Below are 19,886 nucleotides of genomic sequence, written 5' to 3'. Positions count from 1 at the left end.
GCTAATTCAGCTTTGTTGCTAATTTATTAACTTCATTTCACAAGTTAGATTAGGTTTTAATTTTTCAGAAATTTCAGAAGGATGAATGGCAGAAAAAGAAGTCAGTACAGTGTGCCATTCCAAATTACCTATTACTTACGAGTGCAATTCTAGAAAATTTTTGTTAGAAAAAAGGTAGCAAATCTGAGAAACACTCTTTTTTTTTTGACAGTTAGGATCCGCAAGATTTCTCTCCACAATCATTAAGCAAATACCAATATCCTTCATAGTGTACAGTATAGTTAGTAGGATTGGCATCTAGTTCTTTATGTTCAAATAGTATGTAGAAAACTCTGAAGCACTTTATACTGAGGTAGTGCAACTTACTGTGGAAATTTGTTCACAAGTTCCTATATTTCATAGAATATAAAAGGCAAATTTGTTCTGTGAATGGTGACTTATCTTAATCAGCTTGGTCATCACGTATTATTCCAGATAAAGTGTATTACTGAAATAAGCTGTCAATGTAAATGTACTTATTGTGCCATTATATTAACATTATTTTAACACAATCTGAGCCTACGCTCCACACAATGGCAGCTTCCTGAAAAACGAAAAAGAAGAGAAATATCAGGAAAACCTCTAACTATCATTAAAGAATCTCACATCTACATACTTCAGTTTACCTTTCTCTTTTTCTTTTTCTGTAGGTTGTGACCTCATTCCAGTCCAGTATCTCAGATGGGGTGATCCCGAACCAATTGCAGCCGTTGTTTTTGCATGCCTGGGTCTCTTGGCCACGCTGTTCGTTACAATTGTGTTCATTATGTACCGTGACACTCCAGTGGTCAAATCGTCCAGCCGAGAACTTTGCTACATCATTCTGGCCGGCATCTGCCTGGGTTACTTGTGCACTTTCTGTCTGATTGCAAAACCTCAACAGATTTACTGTTACCTTCAGCGAATTGGCATCGGCCTCTCGCCGGCTATGAGTTATTCTGCTCTAGTAACTAAAACCAACCGTATCGCAAGAATCCTGGCTGGAAGCAAGAAGAAAATCTGTACAAAGAAACCTAGGTTCATGAGTGCCTGTGCCCAGCTGGTTATTGCATTTATCTTGATATGTATACAATTAGGCATCATAGTTGCCCTCTTTATAATGGAGCCACCAGACATAATGCATGATTACCCAAGCATCCGAGAGGTCTACCTGATTTGTAACACCACCAACTTGGGTGTTGTGACTCCCCTTGGATATAATGGGTTGCTAATTTTGAGCTGCACCTTTTATGCATTTAAGACAAGAAATGTCCCAGCTAATTTCAACGAAGCAAAATATATTGCCTTCACCATGTATACCACCTGCATCATTTGGCTGGCTTTTGTGCCAATATATTTTGGAAGCAACTACAAGATAATCACCATGTGTTTCTCAGTGAGCCTGAGTGCCACAGTGGCCCTTGGCTGCATGTTTGTGCCCAAGGTCTACATCATCCTCGCTAAGCCCGAGAGGAATGTGCGCAGTGCGTTCACCACATCGACAGTAGTCCGCATGCACGTAGGGGATGGGAAGTCATCTTCAGCTGCCAGCCGCTCCAGCAGCCTGGTGAACCTATGGAAAAGAAGGGGATCGTCTGGGGAAACACTTAGGTAAAGTTTTCTAATGTGGGAGTGTGGGGAGGCAATTGTCATCTTCTGAGAGTTACTAGTGGTGGAAAGACAAAGGGAAGTGTGTTAATTTCCTTTGCCTCTGCACTGGGAGTGGAGTGAGTCCTCAGTCCCACGTCTGCAAATTTTGAGTTTGATTTAGTCAAAATGCTGTGCAAAAACTGTTGACAAAGCAATGGGAAAACAAAGTTGGAAGTGCTGGCTGTGACAACTGTGCATGAATCTAGGGAGAAAAACAAGATTGTAGGAGTAAAGAAAAAAAAAAAAAAGAGAAGAAATACAACTCATTGCCTTGTCCTGAATGGACCTATTTACAACCTCTTTCCCTTAAATGAACTTTGTAGTGTCTGTATTTTGCCTCTAGTGACAGCAGTAATACAATAGGGTTGCTGCTAGAGTTCCATAATCAAGGTGGAGTGTTAAACATAAGAGTCATCATGAGGCATCTGAGGATTTGTTCTGTATGGCTCCTCTGTTACACCTTTTATCTCCTGTTCCCTTGATTTTCCTTTCTTATACTATCTCTTCCTACTTTTTTCTTTTTGTCCTCACCTATCTTCTCTTCCTTACCTTTTTCTGTAAACATCTTCCTAATACTAACAAATTCAGTCGCTCACAAGCCCTGCTCTGTCTACCCTTCCTGCCATTGAACAGATACTCCTTTATAAGATATTTCTTTGTTTCTTCCTAATGTATTATTAGAATTCAGCAATCATGAAGACAACTTGTATGTTAAATGTATAAAAATTATCTTAAGTGAACACTCAAGAGAAAGGAGAGCTCTGGAGTGGAAACTGCCCTGCTCCATAAACAGAACCTGTAGGTGTGCACCTTCCCCAGTGGGTTGTTTTCATCCTTTGATACTTTCACTTTTTGTATGGGTGCTATGAGAATATAGGTTATTTAACTGCTAGCATTAAAAAAATCTGTTGATAAGAAACTGCAAAGAAGCAATTTTGTCATTCCTCAGCTATGTATGTCTAGCCTGGAAGTGACATGTAGCTAGATTTTTCTCCTCACTGAAACACACATGGATTTCAGAATTCATAATATGAATATTTCCAGACATGTCATTGTTCATAACTGCAGTTGGCATGGAACAAGGACAATTTGTACTTCCATTCATATGTGAATCACAATTTAAACCTGAGGGAGGACTTTATTAGTAATACCTGCAGGATATATTATGCCAAAGTGATTATTTTTTCTGTCAAAATATTACTAATGATTCTCTTTCAGAAACTTTGAAGTGGTACAAAATGACCAGTCTATTACAAGATATTTTATACTTATGATCAGTTAATGATGGGGGTTTTTTTCCAGTTCTTTTCCAGGTGCAGAGTAGGATGATATTTTCAAATGATAAATAATTTTTCAGATTAAGTGATGGCTACCTGAAATATCCTTTTCTGTAACTTTTGTGTCTATGTATAAATGACCTGAGGTATTTCAATTAGAAGCCCTGCAGCAACTTTTGGGACCGTTAAAAGAGTCATTCTTCAAAATATGTCTTCACTAGAAGGCATTCTTCATTGAGATCATCATTATTTTCCCTCCCTTTCACTGCAGAACTCATTTGCCACCTTGCAACCTTTTTACACAACAAGATGAAGTTATAGATGATAGAAAGATCTTGTGCTTGAGAAGGAATTTTTTTGTCATCTGTTCAGGTCTGGTTTGGAAAGACATTCCTCTAAAGTCTTTGTTTTGTTCTGAAAAGCAAAGAGCATACCCCACTATTAAATATCCTAAATGACAAGATGTATTTTCTTCTTTTTGAGGATTCTCTTTTAATTTCTTTACATTCCTCAATGTGTACATAATATCTGCAACAGGGAGATATTAGCAGAATATAATAGATCATTCACAACAAAGACTTCTTTTTCGATAACACTGTCTTGGGAATTACTTCAATCCAAAATAGCTTTGAGAGTGCCCAGTATGTGTGTGTATGGATGAAAATAGCAACAGAAAGCTGATGCATTGGCATATTTGCCTGGATACAAAGAACTTTAACTTTGCATTTGAAACTTGGAGAAAAACTTATATGTCATCAGCAGTGTTCATCAATGCACAGAACTGAAGCAAAGAAGATCCTCCTGATATGAGTGTCTGAATCCCCAGCCAATTAAGCTGTGATATGGTGCCACTGGGTTTAGTTGTCCTCAGTCAGTGTGTGCCTGAAGGGTCAAGGCATCCAAGAGCAAAATGATTCCATCAATCCTGGGAAATTCTCTCTAGTCAATACCAATTTGATTACACAAAAGAGAGTCCTAAAAGGTGATAAGTACATTTAAAATAGTGCTCAGAACTTCACCTACGTCTGGTATAATCTCCAAGAAAGTACAGAAAACCACTGTCAGCTTCAATTCCATTTAGTGTGGAAAATGAGCAAACAGAGTTCCACCATTTTACTTGATAATGAAACATTTCTTTGAAAAAAAATCTGGTTACACAAAGCAAGAGGTTTCAAGGTATTACTCAGTACAATGCTCAAAAGATTGTTTTGAAAGTTATTCAAGTAAACACCAAAGTATTCAGGATGAAAGGAAATATGCACTAGAACTTCATGGCATTATTTAAATAGCTCAGAAGGGTTTTATTTAAAAGAGAGTGAGTCACTGTTGAATTTTAAAGAAACATGCTATTTAAGTCCCCAGTGCATAGAGGGGCCTCTATCATTAGCATTTTGCTTCTTGACACTAATTTATAGCACAGTGTAGCATTGCATCAAATCATTGTCAAACAGATAATGCCAACGCTCCATTCAGAGCTTTCACATCAGCCACAAAATGACAGATAACAAGACTGCTTTTGCCTAAATAAAGCAATGCATCTGTTACAGTCCTAAATGACTTTTTGCATGGAGTGTTCTTCAATTAAGAAAACCCAGGCAAGCTGTGGTTGTGTGTTGGAATGAATCTTCACATACTGAAATATGTAGAAGGAGAGAGTAAAACTATTCATTACCCAGTGAAATCAAAACCATTTTATGTAGGCTATTGTGATTCAGCAGTACTCACCAAAAGATATTCTGCCCTTATTTAAGGTGGGATTAATGAACTCGACATTATCAGAAGGGACTTCACAGAGGAGAGTACTACAAAGCTGGAGTCAAAGCCATATAACTGGCGTAGAGAGGCATATGAAATTTCTGATTTCAGTCATCTTACCAGTTAGTTTCATAGTGACTAGGAAGGCCATAAATACATTGAGTAAATCTTGCCTTGAGGTACTAGAAATTATTCTCACTTATACTACACAGCCTTTTTGCAAGGGCCGAAAGTACAGGGCTAATTTATCCTCTCCTCACTCTCAGATAACTCGCTATTCCATGCAAGATAAAGGCTGTATATTTCTGCTGCAAGAGTTGCTATTATGATTTTTTCTAGTCAGGACTGCACATCAAAGGGTCTCAGTCATGTTACCCTGACCTGGAGAATAGTGCAGATGTTCAACAGCTCCTCTCAGCTTTCTAATATCATTGCCCTGGATTTCACACAAAAAATTAACCACTAGTTGTTTATGTCTTCTGGAAGGTGTCTTTAAATGGGCCAAAGCACACATGCTCCATTTTCCAAGCTTCACAGTCATCTCCCCACAACTACCTGAAGAATGGCAGTATTTCTTGCCTTTAAAACAATTAATAAACTGTTCTGAGCAACTAGCAAAGTATTAAAAACCTCCCTAAATACTATCTTTCACATATATATGTGCTTTTAAGTCCTTAAAATCCTACCAGTATTTTTCTCAAAAGAGAGAAGTCTATAGATGTCCAGTACAAGCCAAAAGTACTCTCCTGAAACAAAACAAGACAGATTATTATCTTCTTAGTCAGTCACTAAGCCAGAAGGTTGAGCAGCACTTTCAATCTGCAACGCAGGCAGGTAGCTATGATCAATCTAAAGGAAAGAATTGTCACCAGCTCAGCCAGACAATGTTAGGTATATTCAAGATACATTGGCTGTGTTTTGTACCTAATTACTCCATACATCTGTGAACAGCACAATACCAGACAACAGAATAACTATGCACATAAATTTTTGCACCTTATCATAGGCACTTCTCTCACAAATCTTATTGAGACTAAAGCTTAATAACTCGGTGTGGCAGTGATACTATAATCTACATGGATTTACTATGTGATGAAGTATTTCCCAAATATTTAAACATAATCTATGGCTATCAAACTAAACAGAAAACTCACCTTTTTTTATAACATATTGTCTTGCCCTCTTAAGAAATTTGTCCTTTACTGTATGATTACAGAACTGAGCATTGCTCTGTGTGCATTTGCAGAAGTGATAGTACTGACAGCTTTCATTCAGGACTGGGGATCCCTTGTCCTAGTGAACCAAACTCACCTGTGGTTCATTAGGGGAATCACAGTTTTTTTCCTTATATAAATCACCATAATTTTGTTTTATCTTACTAAACTTAAACAAAAATGCTCACACATCCACCTCAGAATCAGGTTTCTTCCCCTCAAGCACTACACTGCTACATCAGAAAAAGCCATCAGGTGTCTGGGCTCATATTGTGTTATTTGCCATTCCATTTCTCCTATGAAGAAAACATGGTGAGCAGGGTAGATTTTTTTCCCACTGAATTGGATGCAGTCCTGGACCACCAGTGTCTATAGTTAGTGTATAATTAGACATCAAGCAGTCCCAAACTGTGCCATAATGAAATATTTTGGAAACAGGTGTCTACCAGCACACTGCGTGCTCTGTTTCTGCAAGGAAAAGCTGGTTTGCTCCCTTCTCTATTCTATTTTCCTGCTTACGATTGACTGTAGATATTTTGTTACAATTCTAACAGGAGCAATTTTGGACCAGAAAATAAGAAAATATGCTTGTATCAGACTAGAAGCTGCCATTCATAGTTAGAAATATTCCAGTCTTAGTATGATATAATGCATCTGCACACCATATTTCAGCACTGAAATCTTGGGATGAGCTTTTTCAGAAGTCTGAATTTAAGTTTCTCAAGAAGTCCACTCTTTTTTCCACAAGAAATTCTTAAAACAGTACTTCTAATGTTGAATATTAATTAAATCCATGTAAAGTACTGAAAAAGACCAAGAGAATTGAAAATGTGAAAACTTAAAAGTTTCACTACAGCTATGCTGCATTATGAAGAAAGTCCTGGGAAGACATTAATTTCCAGACAAATGAGAAACCCCATCAGAATAAATTACTGCCACTATTACACACACCATGCCAAGGTCCTCAAGATGCAACCCATGCAATTCCCACTATCCAGATATCAAATTTTCACTGGCTGAAAGCCACATACATGAATAAGCAGATAGATTTGAAGTCATGGCCATCGAGCTGTGATCAAATCTTTTTAGAGTATGTGTGTGTATTATCAGCATGAGGATTTTAAATGTAAATGGGAAAGATTCAAATTTCCTATGCCTTAGCAACTTGCCTGAGATATGAAATAGGCCTGTTGTTTGACACAGAGCTTTTAGTCCTGTAAAGAAGATGGAGTGCAAGAAAAACTGAGAGATTTTTGTGGAAAGCTGAAGCTGGTTCTCATTCCTCGTGTGCAGACCCATTGAGAAAGATACTGACCCCGAGTTTCTGCCACAGCATATTCAATTGAGACACATTTTTATAGTGCAAGTGCCAGTTTTGTCTTCATATATATGCAGCTTGAACAATTTCTCTGACACGTTTTGAACCATGATAAAAGAACACTATACTTCACTTCAAAACTAATTTTAAAAAACTTTTTATTCACCAGACTTCTCCAGAACACAACCTATAGGTTCACACTCAAAATTTTCATAACTAAAGGTCTGAGATACTCTTGATGATCTGATTGGTCATACAGTACACTAAGACTAACACTCTATCAGGTCCATTGCCTGGCAAAACAAGGCAAAACACAACTTTCCTAAACTCTAGACTAACAGCGACCATCATAAAAGTCATTGCTTCTGCAGTTTCTGCAGGTAGTTGAACTGATTGAAACATGGAAAACATGAAACTGATATAGAACAGGTATAAACACGCAAGACTGAGCTCAAAACTAGCTCATAATCTGCTGTATGGAGTAATACAAGCAGCTTGTAATGATATATGACAGCATGGGTTGCTTTCCTAGAGGAACTTGGTGGAGCCGATCTGTTTTGTATAAAATAAACATTGGAAAAGAAAAAAGGAGAAAAAAGCATTGGGGAAAAAAAGAGTTACTTTCTACCCTGGTGAAAAGTAGAATAAATTTTAATGTCAGTCAGTGTCAGAGGAGAGGTCCCAGCCCACCTGTCTTATACCCATCAGAGTGGTATAACAGATTTCCACTAAAAGATCTTCCCAATTCCAATTTTATTTCACCAAGGGGAAAAAAAAAAGACATGGGGGACATTATTTGAAATTATGAAGTTTTATAGACTAAAGAAATAATTTAGAGGTAATTTTTAGTGTTTCAACACAGCTCTTGTGTGTACAGAGAATTCATTGGGAGATTATCAAAGAATGTGAACTGGGAGAACTAATGCTTAAGTTACATTCTAGAAATTATTGGCACCATCTTTCAACTACTAACAGTGACTAGCTTTTAGTCATTGCCCATTTCAATGCAATAAATCCTTTTGGAAACTGAAAAGTAGAAAAGCAGCTCAAAACAGGGCCACATATTACTGTAGGGCAAAAGATGTCACAGAAAAATCACTGTCCACCAAAAAAAAAAGTTAATTTTTCCAGATGCTCTTTAAAGGGACGCTTGACTACAAATTGTACAAAGGTGGTTAGATGCCTCTGTATTATGAGTTGATGGTCAAAAAGTGAGGGCTAAGCTTCTTACATGACTTAGTGTAATTAGTGCAGATAACAATTTACATGAGGTGAAGGTTTGGCCCAACAGGTATTGTTCTTATTTTAAAAAAGAAAATCTAGGCATAGTGATACAAGATACTATTTGTTTGCTTCATAGCCTTGCTAAAATTGAATTTTGATGCATTCAGGATAAAAAAAATTGACTCTTCAGAGAAAGTCATTATCCTTTTGATGGATTCGTCTGCATTTATTAATGAATCAGTTCTGAAATGGATCATTTGGAGTTATTTTAATCTAATATGCTACAAAAATTTAGATTGAGAGATTACTGAATGATTTGAGTCCTTCACTTTTCCCTAAATAATTAAGTCTTGGTGTCTTTTTGGACAAGATTGATACTGTGATTAATTAAACTTCAAATACTCTGAAATGACTGAGAAATATCTTTTAAAACTCAGTGAAAGGTATTACTGAAAGCTTTTGATAAATTGCTGCTAAACATTCCATCTGTATAATGCATTTATACTCTTGAATGACCTTATTACAATGGTTTTTGTGTACAGTACTAGCACTGTTGTTTTGAATTTTCCCTTCAAATTTAATTAAAATATTGATTGATTGATTGATTGATTGGTATAATTTTTTGGCTGCATTAACTGAGCACATGTCTTCAAGCCTAATATTTGGCATTATTTATATTATTAAGACACTGTTACCATCATTTTGAAACAAATATCATAGCTGAAGTCTGCAAATTAAATGACATTGTGAACAGTTCCTTACCTATTGTTATCCACATATGCTTTAGGTTGCAAAATGAAGTCTTGCTACTGTACTGCAAAAAAGAAAAGGACAGAACAGTAGTGATGGGACCCAAAAGTTCATATTTATTTAGGGAAAGGAAGAATTTCTATTTTTTAATAGCAGCGTTTATCCTTTTTATATTTTTTTAATCTTCAAGCCTTTCTCCCAAAATTCTGATGACAAAATGGCCACCATATACTATATCACTGCTGTCCTTATCACACATGCTGGAGAGCACCCAGAGAAACCGTGCAGGTGGTCTCATGTTCTTTAGCATGCACAATGTAGGTCTTGTCTAGGACCTACAGATTTGTCTACCAAAAGAACTTCTGCTTCTTTCTACAGCTAACTTTGATAAAAACTGGCATTGCAATTGATTTGATGCACTGCAATTAATCTGATAAACAAAAGACTAGGACACTCCTCCTTCCAAGGTCCACCAAGTCACAAAGCAATCTGCCACTGTGGGAAGACCTGTATGAATTATAATGAATGGTGTTTGTTCTTGTATCCTGAATATTGATGTGGATTAGTGGAAGAGATGGCATTTCATCTGGCTAGAGCTGTGTTTCATGACAGATACCTTTCCATGACTGTGACTGAAATTAAGGCAGAGGTCTGCTAAAATATATAATCATTTTATATGGTTATGATATATAACAATTTTAATCTGTAGTTTTGACTATAGCATATATATTGAACATTTATATAGGTAAGACTCTACTATATGAAAATCCTGTAGAATGGTTTGTCCAACACTTCAGAAAAACCTTTCTGGAACAAGGGAATTAAACAGATTGGTAATATTTTACTATCAGTCTAATCTTCCCTTGAGCCAGTATAATGTTTTTTATATCATTCCAACAAAAATGTCTTTTTAATTCACCAGCTGCAATTACATATGATTGCTTAATTAGAATAAACTTTAAAAAAGTGAAATATTTTGCTGCACTTGAAAAAAAATTGTAAGTTTGGATCTTAAGCAATTTTACTTGCTGAAATTGGGTTAAAGTAATGTTTATATTTTTTTAATGAAAAGGTGGCACGCTTAATAATATACAATTTATTTTAGCCATTACATAAATGGGGAAATTTCACACAATAAATGGAGACTCTTTCAAAATATTCAGTGCAATATGCCGAAATTTCAAGATAGCATGACCAATCTCACAGAAAAAATTTTCAAGAACACAGTATGTTTGTAGTTCAAAGCAGCCCCTACAGTAAAAACACTAAATATTTTTCATGTTCCATTCTTTAGTATTAATGCAGAAATGTTTAAACATATTATCTAATCTAAAGGCTAGCTTTAACTCTGCTGCTGTGAAATTTAAGTTCTTCATTTCTTAATATCATGACCAAGGAATATTGCAGGTGGAATACACTGCTTGTATATAAGTTAACAGTGTCAAGCACACATTGGGTGCTCAATAATCAATAACACTTCTGCATGGCAATGTGAAATTGCATTTGAAATAGGGATTTATGACTGATCTCTATCTCCGACACAATAAATTACATTTGATTTGTGTTTTAAAAACCTAAAGATACCCTGAGATGTCTTCAGTTAGTTAAACTTTTCTACTGAAAAAGAGAAAAAAAACCCTTTATGTCAAATTGTAAAAACCAGTTTATAATTGGTCGTGTTCTTTTTTCAGAGAATAGATTGTTTGAAAAAAAACTATTTTTTGCTATTGCAAGCTCTTGTCTTTTGAGAAAATATCTCACCCTGTGTATTGCGGACATTTTAACAGAACCTGTGCATTACTATCCACATTCTATCCATAGATTATTTTTCAAGGATTCAAGAATTGCCTTTGACCAGACTATTCACAAATGTAGGCTATGGCACAACTCATAGGTCTTCCCTGCCAACATCCTCCAGACAGGGAATGTACAGCCATGTGAAATGTGCTGCTGATCAAGGTATCAAACACCCTCTGCATGGTAACTGGGAAAGAGCAGAAGTATGAGGGACCATGAACAAAGATGGGTCTCACCTTAACATGAAGTCAAGACTACCAGGATACCAGACCTGGATCTACTGTGCAGGCATAGTCTAAAAAAAGCCCACATCCAGAAACTTGTCAGTCCAGGGAAAAGAAAAAGAGGAAAAAAAAAAAAAAAGAAAAAAAAGTAGGGATCTACATATACATAAAAGCTGATTTCTACATATTTTAGTGAATTACTACTGATCTCATTCAGGATGATAATGATACCCATATTCCCCCTTTGTTTCCCATAGTATCCATTAATATTGGTCTACAAGAGGAGTTTTATTGGAAGAAGGCCAGAGAAAAGCCTTCAAACCTGAGCAGTCTCATTGGTGTTTCCTACCATGTATCAAATGTACACTGACTTCACTAAAAACCAAGGCAGTGTACTCATGGTTTGTCAGTCCAGGGGTTTCTTTCTCTGTAGTGAGACTCTCTGGAGAGAGCAGAGCACTGCTGTGTAAGATAGAGCAATGTGACCAAGCATTTGACAAATGGATAAGCTCTGCAGTGACCGAGTTACTGGGAATTACTTCCCATATTTCCTGTCACTGATCAACACTTATAAAACATATTAGTATTTATCATTAAATATTTTCCTTAAGAAAACTTGCTCCTCTGCCAAAAATATGACACAGATCACCATTCCCCACCAAAAGATGTGAGAAAAACACTTAAAGATGACCCAGAATATTTTAAATCCTAGAACAGATTCTATTTGCTGCCTTTCTGCACAGAATCAAAGTCTTTTATCTTTTTTTCTAGCCAATATATAGTCCTGGAATTGGAGAAAATTAGAAAATAAATTTGTTCTTGCAAATACTGCTCACTCTGTACTGTTTTATGACTCTTCCAAAATACCCAATTACTTTTCACATTAGTAGTTCTTATGTCAACTGCAAAGAAATGTCCTGAGAGTTTTCCCTCTCAAACAGATTTGCTCTTTTAAAGCAATCCTTCGTTTTAACAACCTGGAAGGGGACATTTTTCTAATGCAAGATGTTCTGAGCCAAAGTAATTTCCTGTGTCTGCTCTGAGAGATGAAAACATTTCATGCAGGGTCTTTGGTGTGCCTTTTCAGAATAGTCACTCAAAGAATTTTGCAGCTTCATTTCAAGTTAAATGCACACCCTCAGGATTGATTTGAGTTTGGTCGCTGTTTTCACAATTCCGTGGACATTTAGCACTGAATGAATGACAGTGTAGCAGTTACTATGGCTCAAGGCTTTGAGGTTTTATGAGGCAACATGTCGTTTCTGACGGTGCAATTTTCTCTTGAGTGGATGGATAAACTTGAGAGATTCATAACTGTCTCTGCTGATTCTCATGGTAGTGAAATTTATGCTAATGTGAAATGGACAGTTATGGGGGTTTACTTATCTGGGTCGCATCAATCCTAACCTGGGGATCTTCAGGATACGATTACCAAGGACATTTACCTCTTGTTCCTTTCTGTTGGCTACTTTCTAGACTCCTCCTTATTGCGAGCATTTAAAGTCTCCCTGTTGCTCCTAGTTTGGATTTTTTCCCTATGCCTTGCTAGACAAAATATCTCTTTTGGTACTCTAAACATAACTGCTTTTCCATCCTGCTCTTCCTAAATTCTACTTTCTTTGACGTCTAGCACCTTAACCCCAAGTTTTTTTTTCCTTTTTTTCCTGTGAAGTTTCTACACATTCTTTTCTTTCTTCTCTTTTTTTCTGGCTATCCCATTTAATTTTGTACAGTCCAGTTTGACTTCATTTGTATTTTTCAGTAAATTTACCTACTCTCTAAACCCAAACACTTTCTCTGCTCTAGGAATCGACTTCCATTTAGTATTTGTGTCCTGTGTGAGCTTCGTGACTGTCTGGGAGCACTACATATGCCACACTCCAGATTGTCTTAAAACCTTGGTAGCCGGTCTGCAAAATTGCTGTTGTTCTCCTTTCAGTAAGGTTATAATTTGTAAACCAAAGGACTTTGTACTTATACACCTCATTTTGCTGTCTCCGGTTCACTCTCAGATTCACTAAGCTTCTTCATCAGTGATTTATGCAATATAGTCTGCATCTGAGGGTCTACTACAACTGCATCCAATATTTAGTTCACTTTCTCTGTACTCAGGTTATTTATCTTTCAAAGAGTAATTCTCTTCAAGGTACTTTTTGTTTTCTAGATCAGATTAATGAACAAGAAACAAAGAAGTCCATTATTCTGTGATTTTAACAGTGTTAAATGCACAAGCTTCCCCACAGAAGTGTGTTAAAAACCCACAGTGCTGCTCATAGGATTTGGGGGCGGGATATCACTATCTCTTTGAGAAGACACATGCAGGTTTTTTGCCCATATTTTTCTTAAAGGACTTAAATAGGTATTTCAACACCTAGCACAATAATTTGTACAATTAGTGTGAAGTTCACTGCTGGGAGGAGAGACAGTACGAGACCTCTGCATTACTCACATCCCAACTGAGTGTTCAGTGAGTAAACAATGACCAGGTCTTGTCTTGTATCCCATCCATAAATCAATTAGATGATCAAGTATTAAACTGTTTATCCAAGTGGTTTTTTTTAACCAAAGTGCAAGGTCTTGTATATAAAATACACATAGTACTGCACTGGGCTCTAGGTTTGGGGTTGATCTCATTTGACTTTATGTCTAGATATCAGCAAGACATCTAACTTCTGTTTGTTGCCAGTGGAGAGAGGAAGTCCCATTCACAACATGAAGTGTGAGCCCACACCAATTTTACCAAACCAACCCACTACCCTGGTGTTTGCTTTGAAAAGTGAAACAAGCCACGTATTACAGTGATGTAGGATCAGGAAAATAAGTTATGGTTGAGAACATGGCCACCAGCTAATCTCCCACTGATTCTAAAGTGTTGCTTCCCTTAAAGTGTTTCTCTCTAAGGAGGTTGTTTATTTTTTCTGTCTAATTTCTCTGTTTTGGTCTAACTCCAAAAAATATTAAAGTGTTAGCATGTTATTTATTCTGTAAAACTATTTGGGTCCTCCTATATAGAGATACAGATATACATATATATATACAGATATATATAAAGAAAATGGTGAGCACCTGTCCTGCATAACCCTGTTGGCTTTAACACCGGTCTGGGGTTTTTTGCAGTGATTCCACCACTCCCACAGCTGCTTTGCACTCTTCTCTGCCACTGCCACAGTAACGTTCATGCACATGGCCCTTTGCACAGCAGCTGACAAAGAAAGCTGAGCACACAATCACTTCTCTCTGTTTGCTCCTGTTGTTGTCGTGATTTATTAGGTACAAAGGCAGGAGACTGGCCCCCCCGCACAAGTCGGAAATAGAGTGTTTCACCCCAAAAGGGAGTATGGGGAATGGTGGGCGAGCTACAATGACCAGGTAAGCAAAGAGCAAGTGGCCTTAGGTCAGTGTGATATGTCTGTGAACAGAAGGAGCAGCCCTGGATAATTCCAGGCTAGATCCTCTGTCTGTAATTCCTGTGTATCCCATAAAGTATGTTAAGAAAACAAAAAAGAAAAAAGAAAAAAAAAAAAAAAAAAAGAAAACACGTTGCCACTGCTGATCTATGTGTTCCATCTAACTATGAAAAAAACCTGCACCGTGTTCATTCCAGTGATCTGAACCACATGTCCTGTGTGATGTTGTTGTAATATGGTGCTCTGGGGAGGACAAATCTTACACCTGACTCATTAAGCCAGTTGGGCAGATGAAAAGAAGTAGCATTCAAACCTGGAGTAAGGGTAGGTCCGCTACATGTTTGGGGTTACGCTAAGTCTAACCAAAAGAACTTTTTAAAAGGGCAGATAAAAACTGATTGATAAAAACATATTCAATATGAAACTATTGGTTCTTCTCAATCAAATATCTTATAGAAAAGTGCTGAGTTTTACAGTTATTTTAAGGAAAGGTTTCAAAGTAATTTTAAATACAGTTTAAAGCATCTTTTTAATAACTTTCTCAATTTAATTAGTATACTTATTTTTGTTTCATTATCATTATATTTTTCATGACATTAAGCAATGCTACAATTTAATGAATATTAAATACTAGATTTTTTTAGATTTTTTTCAATATTACTAGGATTAACTGCTTTAGTATGGCCATTTTGATGTTTTTCCTATTGAAATATTTCAAACTACTGTATTCTTGAAGTGAAGTACTTGGAGATTTCAGCAATTCTTCCCATTTTCAGTGCAGGCAGATTTCCAAAAGTTGAACTCTCCCAGAGGACAGAATTTTCATTTCTCCATAAATGTCCTTTCATAAATATATAAATACATACACGTCAAAGATGGTTACACATCTTTTATGAAACAATGCTCTTAAGAAGCATTGTGTCATTGTGTTATGTCCTACTAAGCATAAGAACCATTTTACCATTTATTAAAAGATCTACTCATTCCTTACCAAGCCCTGTAGGATACTTATAAATGTAATAGTTGAGCACATTATACCATCACTTTTCCCAAGAGTTACATCCCTTGAGAAATTTTATCATTGCAGAAGGGTGTTCAGGGAGCCACTTGCACGCGTTATGTTTCCCTTGGGTAGAGCATTCACACACATACATAAGGCCATCAATAACTCACACCACATAGCACACACCTGAGGGCTCCTGCAGTTAAAATACCATCAGAAACCTCGATTGCTGAGTGTTGCACACAAAGTATATTTTTGTTGACTGGAACGGTTTCTTGTCTATGTGTCATTTGGAATTTTTTTTCTTGCATTGCATTGCCTTCAGAAATATTTATTCTTCATTTAAAAGCTACCTGAAATCAATATATAATAGAACTTTGAAGGGTGGAAAAGTACATGTTATTGTCAGACAACTGTGTTTTGTTGTACAGTATTCAGCTCTGTTTTACCTGGCCATATATACAAAAAAACATTTGAAAAACTTCTTTTTTATATCTTCACAGTGAAGAATCTGTTTGCATTCCAGACTGTAATCGATCTGAGTCAAGTAGAGAGCAGAAAAAGGTTCCTGTTAAAGAGGATGCCAAAAAGACTGGAAAATGTGTCAGTCTAATAGTTCCACAGCAAGACTGTCAGCTGCAAGACCTACTCAAACAGTTAAGAACACCTGCTGCTTAACAGAGAGTGCAATTGCATTTGATGGCTGTGTTTTGTTGTCTCCAGCCATAATGTCCTGGCCAATGGTCCTTGTCCAATTTTGTGAGTGCAGCAGAGTTGCCATTGAATAGTCTGGGAACCTCCCAGAGACAACTCAGACATTGCAGGACAGAAAGTAGGTACCTTCTCGCGTCCCAGTAAGTGTCAGACCAGTGCTAGAAGTCACTGAAATGAAGAGCAGATGGAAAAAGACATACAGGGGCCTCATCATTTGTGAATGATGAAAGAACCTCATCATCTCGTGGGACAAAGAGGTCCCATGATACTGACCCAATCCCACTTACAGTGTTCCAGTCTAAATAATGCCATGCAATTCATACTGAGCATTGTTGTTCAGCTCATGTCCTCAAATCCCTTGTGGAACATTATATTTGTATTCCAGCCCTAGTGTGGATTTTTTCCACATCGGGGCCTAACTATCCCTTTATATTAGTATTACAAGTGGCTTTGGATGTTGCAAAATGAAAAATGACATACAAATAGAAGTAGTGGGTACATTAGGTGTTGCCTTGAAAGGCTATTTCTAATTAGGGAAGTTACGACATCCTTCATCACCTGTGAGAATCGTTCACACATATATGATAAAACCAACTGTAGAAATGAGATTATTTATGAAGCTTTCACAAAGCAGCCATCACAACATCAGTTCTTTTGCATTTCTTGCATAATATATACCTTTTTTATTTGATTGAATGCAAAGAATAAGGAACTGCTCAATAACTCACAGGAGTAATTTTCCTGCTGATAAGTCTCATGTGCAAAAATACTGTAATTATTTATTAGGCATGCCAAACATGTAAAATTCCTCCTATGGAATGCTCTTTGCAGAAGATAGAAGTCAAATCCACTCTTGACTTTGGAGATAAAACTGGGAGAGTTAATTATTTTTTCCATTGGTTTATTGGTTGGTTTGTTGGTTGTTTTTTTGTTTGTGTTGTGTGTGGTTTTTATGTTTCTTTTTTTTGTGCACTGCTTTTACACTTGATTTCAGTGTCAGGTAAGGTGATGGTTTTTATTTTCCCCAATTCCCATTTCATAGCTTTAGAAATGAAAACAATGAAAAATCAGGTTGACCAAGTAATGCTGAAAACACCTTAAAGCATGTTGTGTTTTAAGTGGAACTCGGGAAGCAGAGCTGAGTTCAAGAGGTGTCATTGTCCTCTCTCCATCCTGTGAATAGAATGCTCCAGTGTAGCAGAGATGTGCTCAGAGATGCTTGAAAGGGCATTTTTCAGACAAAAATCATAACACAGCTCTACTTACCTTAATTAACAATAGCAATGATGTCATGGTAGTAGAGGAAAGAAGATATATCTCATACCAGGATCATTTTTGCATTTTGAGTAATGATCACTGATGTACTAGAAATATTTCATTCAGATACCAGACCCTCCATTTCCCAATCTAACCAGGCATGCTGCTGAAGCAGTTACCAGAATCAGCATCACTGATGGCTGCACTGGGAGGTCACTGGCAAAGGATTTGTCCATGAACTCTCTCTGACTTTGCAGTTTCTTTCATATTTACATATTACAGTCAATCATATAAATGTCAGCTGGGATTTTCATGAGGAAAGGAGGTATCAACACATTATGATTTATACAGTGATATAAATAATTGCTCTTGCTGTTCACAACAGAAAACTACTCTGAAAAATAATTGCAAATCATTGTTTATTTCTAGAGCTCAGGATTTGACAAATTTTTTTTTTGCCGTGTATTGTTGCTCTTCTCTGTTTTTTTTTTTTTTTTGTCATTTATTTCCCCAGAAAAAGCAGTGTGAGATTAATTTTAAACTAAATAACTTGAGTGATATATCACTAGCAGGTTACTTGTGTGGGGCAGAATTGTCTTTTACCCAGCGAAACAGTTACGTAGGCATGTAGAGGTTTTCTTAAAAGCTTTTTAAAATTAGAGGAATAGCAACAAATTAAAACATTACAGTGGTAGAATTTATTTAATTTAGATATCTTTGGTTCTGCATCCAGTTACCCACGTTGTTCTATATTTCTGGGAGAAACTATGACTTGCTTCTTCATAGTTGTATGCTGTAGTTCACCACTTCTACCACTTATTTCATTTCAGTGTTTTAAGCATGTTGCAAGGCACTTGCATTCTCCCAGGGGTAAAGAACTTGGGTCACTACAAGCAAAAGAAACGATGATCTGAGAATGCAGGAAACAAGATGAAAGCAAATGCATATTTGCCCCTACTTGAATTCATCATGGGCACACACACCATCCCTTATGAAGAATCAAGTTTTAATTAAGTCTGCAGATAGCACACAAATCCTTTCCAGGCAGAGTGATTATATCATTGAGTCTTTAATAAGGTTTCAGCAGAAGAGTCTAAAAGGAGAACAGGTTCTTACTATTTACTTTGAATAACAAGGGTTCTCTTTGGCAGAAAGTTACATGGGCTGAACCAAGTACAGAAGTTTATCCTGCTTATCACTGCCAGCTGGGGTTAGCATGGGAAGACTTCACCCTTAAAGAAACAAGAAGTCTGCACAGTGTTGGAGCTATACCTTATTTGTATCACTTCAGCCATTAAAACATCTGGGCACAATTTTGCTACCAATTTTAGCTCCATAAAATTTAGTCCAATGTTCTAAAATATGAGCTTCCATTCATGGACTTAAGAATTTGAAATCTTTCCTTATTGTAGTCACATGAGGACAGGTTGCAAATATATCATACGTCTCCACCAAGTTATTGTCCAGTGTGTGTTTGCAATTGTACCATTTCAAATTTGGAGTTAGATACCGATATTAGTATGTTACAGAGAACAAAAATTCCCTTACATTTTTATGGTTCCCCTTATATTTTGGTTTCCACTGCTGAATAATACTGTGCAGCTATGCATTCTTGGATTTCTTTAAAAAATAATGAATTCCATAATTTTAAACTGATTTTCCTAGTTCAGTCAAAGATATTAAGAGAACAAGTGACTAATTTTCAAATTGCGTATGTTTTCAGTAACTGTCCCCAGTACCAGTGCCTAGGCATTCAGCACCAGAATTAATTTTAGCAGCTCTGGTTAATTAATGAGAATGGCACCCTTGTTAAAATATGAGAGTTTTCAGCTTCTGTATCTGTGAATTCCTCTCCCTGTTTTTCATTTCTTCTGCATTTTGAAGTACCTTACAAAACAAATTTGCTTCACTAGCACCTGGCTAAAGAAACACTTGTGGCAGACCTATGCACCATCTCATAAATAATCATACAACAGAGGAAAAAATACTGCAACAAAATTCTACTACCTCAACAAAAACAAAATACCAAGTGACCCATTCTAGACAGTTTAAAAATATATATGTAAAGGGAGGGGAATATTTTTTCACACCTAAGTGTATAAAAAGCAGTCAATAGCTCTCATGAACAGGAAAAATCCTTAAAGACAAAGCTCAAATGTCTCAGTAAGAGGTTCAGTAAGAGAAAAAAATTAGAAACAAAATTAATTGCTATTCTGTCATCAAATGGACAATTGTAGAAGTAATATTTGATATATCAGCTTCTTCAAATTTTTCTCAT

The 19,886-nt window shown here is 36.6% G+C and overlaps 1 protein-coding gene across 11 annotated transcripts in view; it reads left to right on the top strand.

Moving 5' to 3' along the window:
• Nucleotides 1-19,886, top strand: part of GRM5 (glutamate metabotropic receptor 5) — a 241,465-nt gene that overhangs the window by 215,144 nt on the left and 6,435 nt on the right. For 9 of the 11 annotated variants that reach the window (XM_038158744.1, XM_038158772.1, XM_038158791.1 and 6 more), the window contains 3 exons: nt 690-1,629; nt 14,498-14,596; nt 16,141-16,293. In XM_038158744.1, the coding sequence (XP_038014672.1) occupies nt 690-1,629; nt 14,498-14,596; nt 16,141-16,293 (1,192 nt within the window). The remainder of the gene's footprint in view (nt 1-689; nt 1,630-14,497; nt 14,597-16,140; nt 16,294-19,886) is intronic. The other 2 variants (XM_038158809.1, XM_038158818.1) reach the window with 2 other exon arrangements.

Source organism: Motacilla alba, chromosome 1 (assembly GCF_015832195.1).
Source record: "Motacilla alba alba isolate MOTALB_02 chromosome 1, Motacilla_alba_V1.0_pri, whole genome shotgun sequence".
Lineage (NCBI taxonomy): Eukaryota > Metazoa > Chordata > Aves > Passeriformes > Motacillidae > Motacilla > Motacilla alba.
The sequence above is the reverse complement of the archived record's forward strand: the minus strand, read 5'-3'. Positions and strand labels throughout refer to the sequence as shown.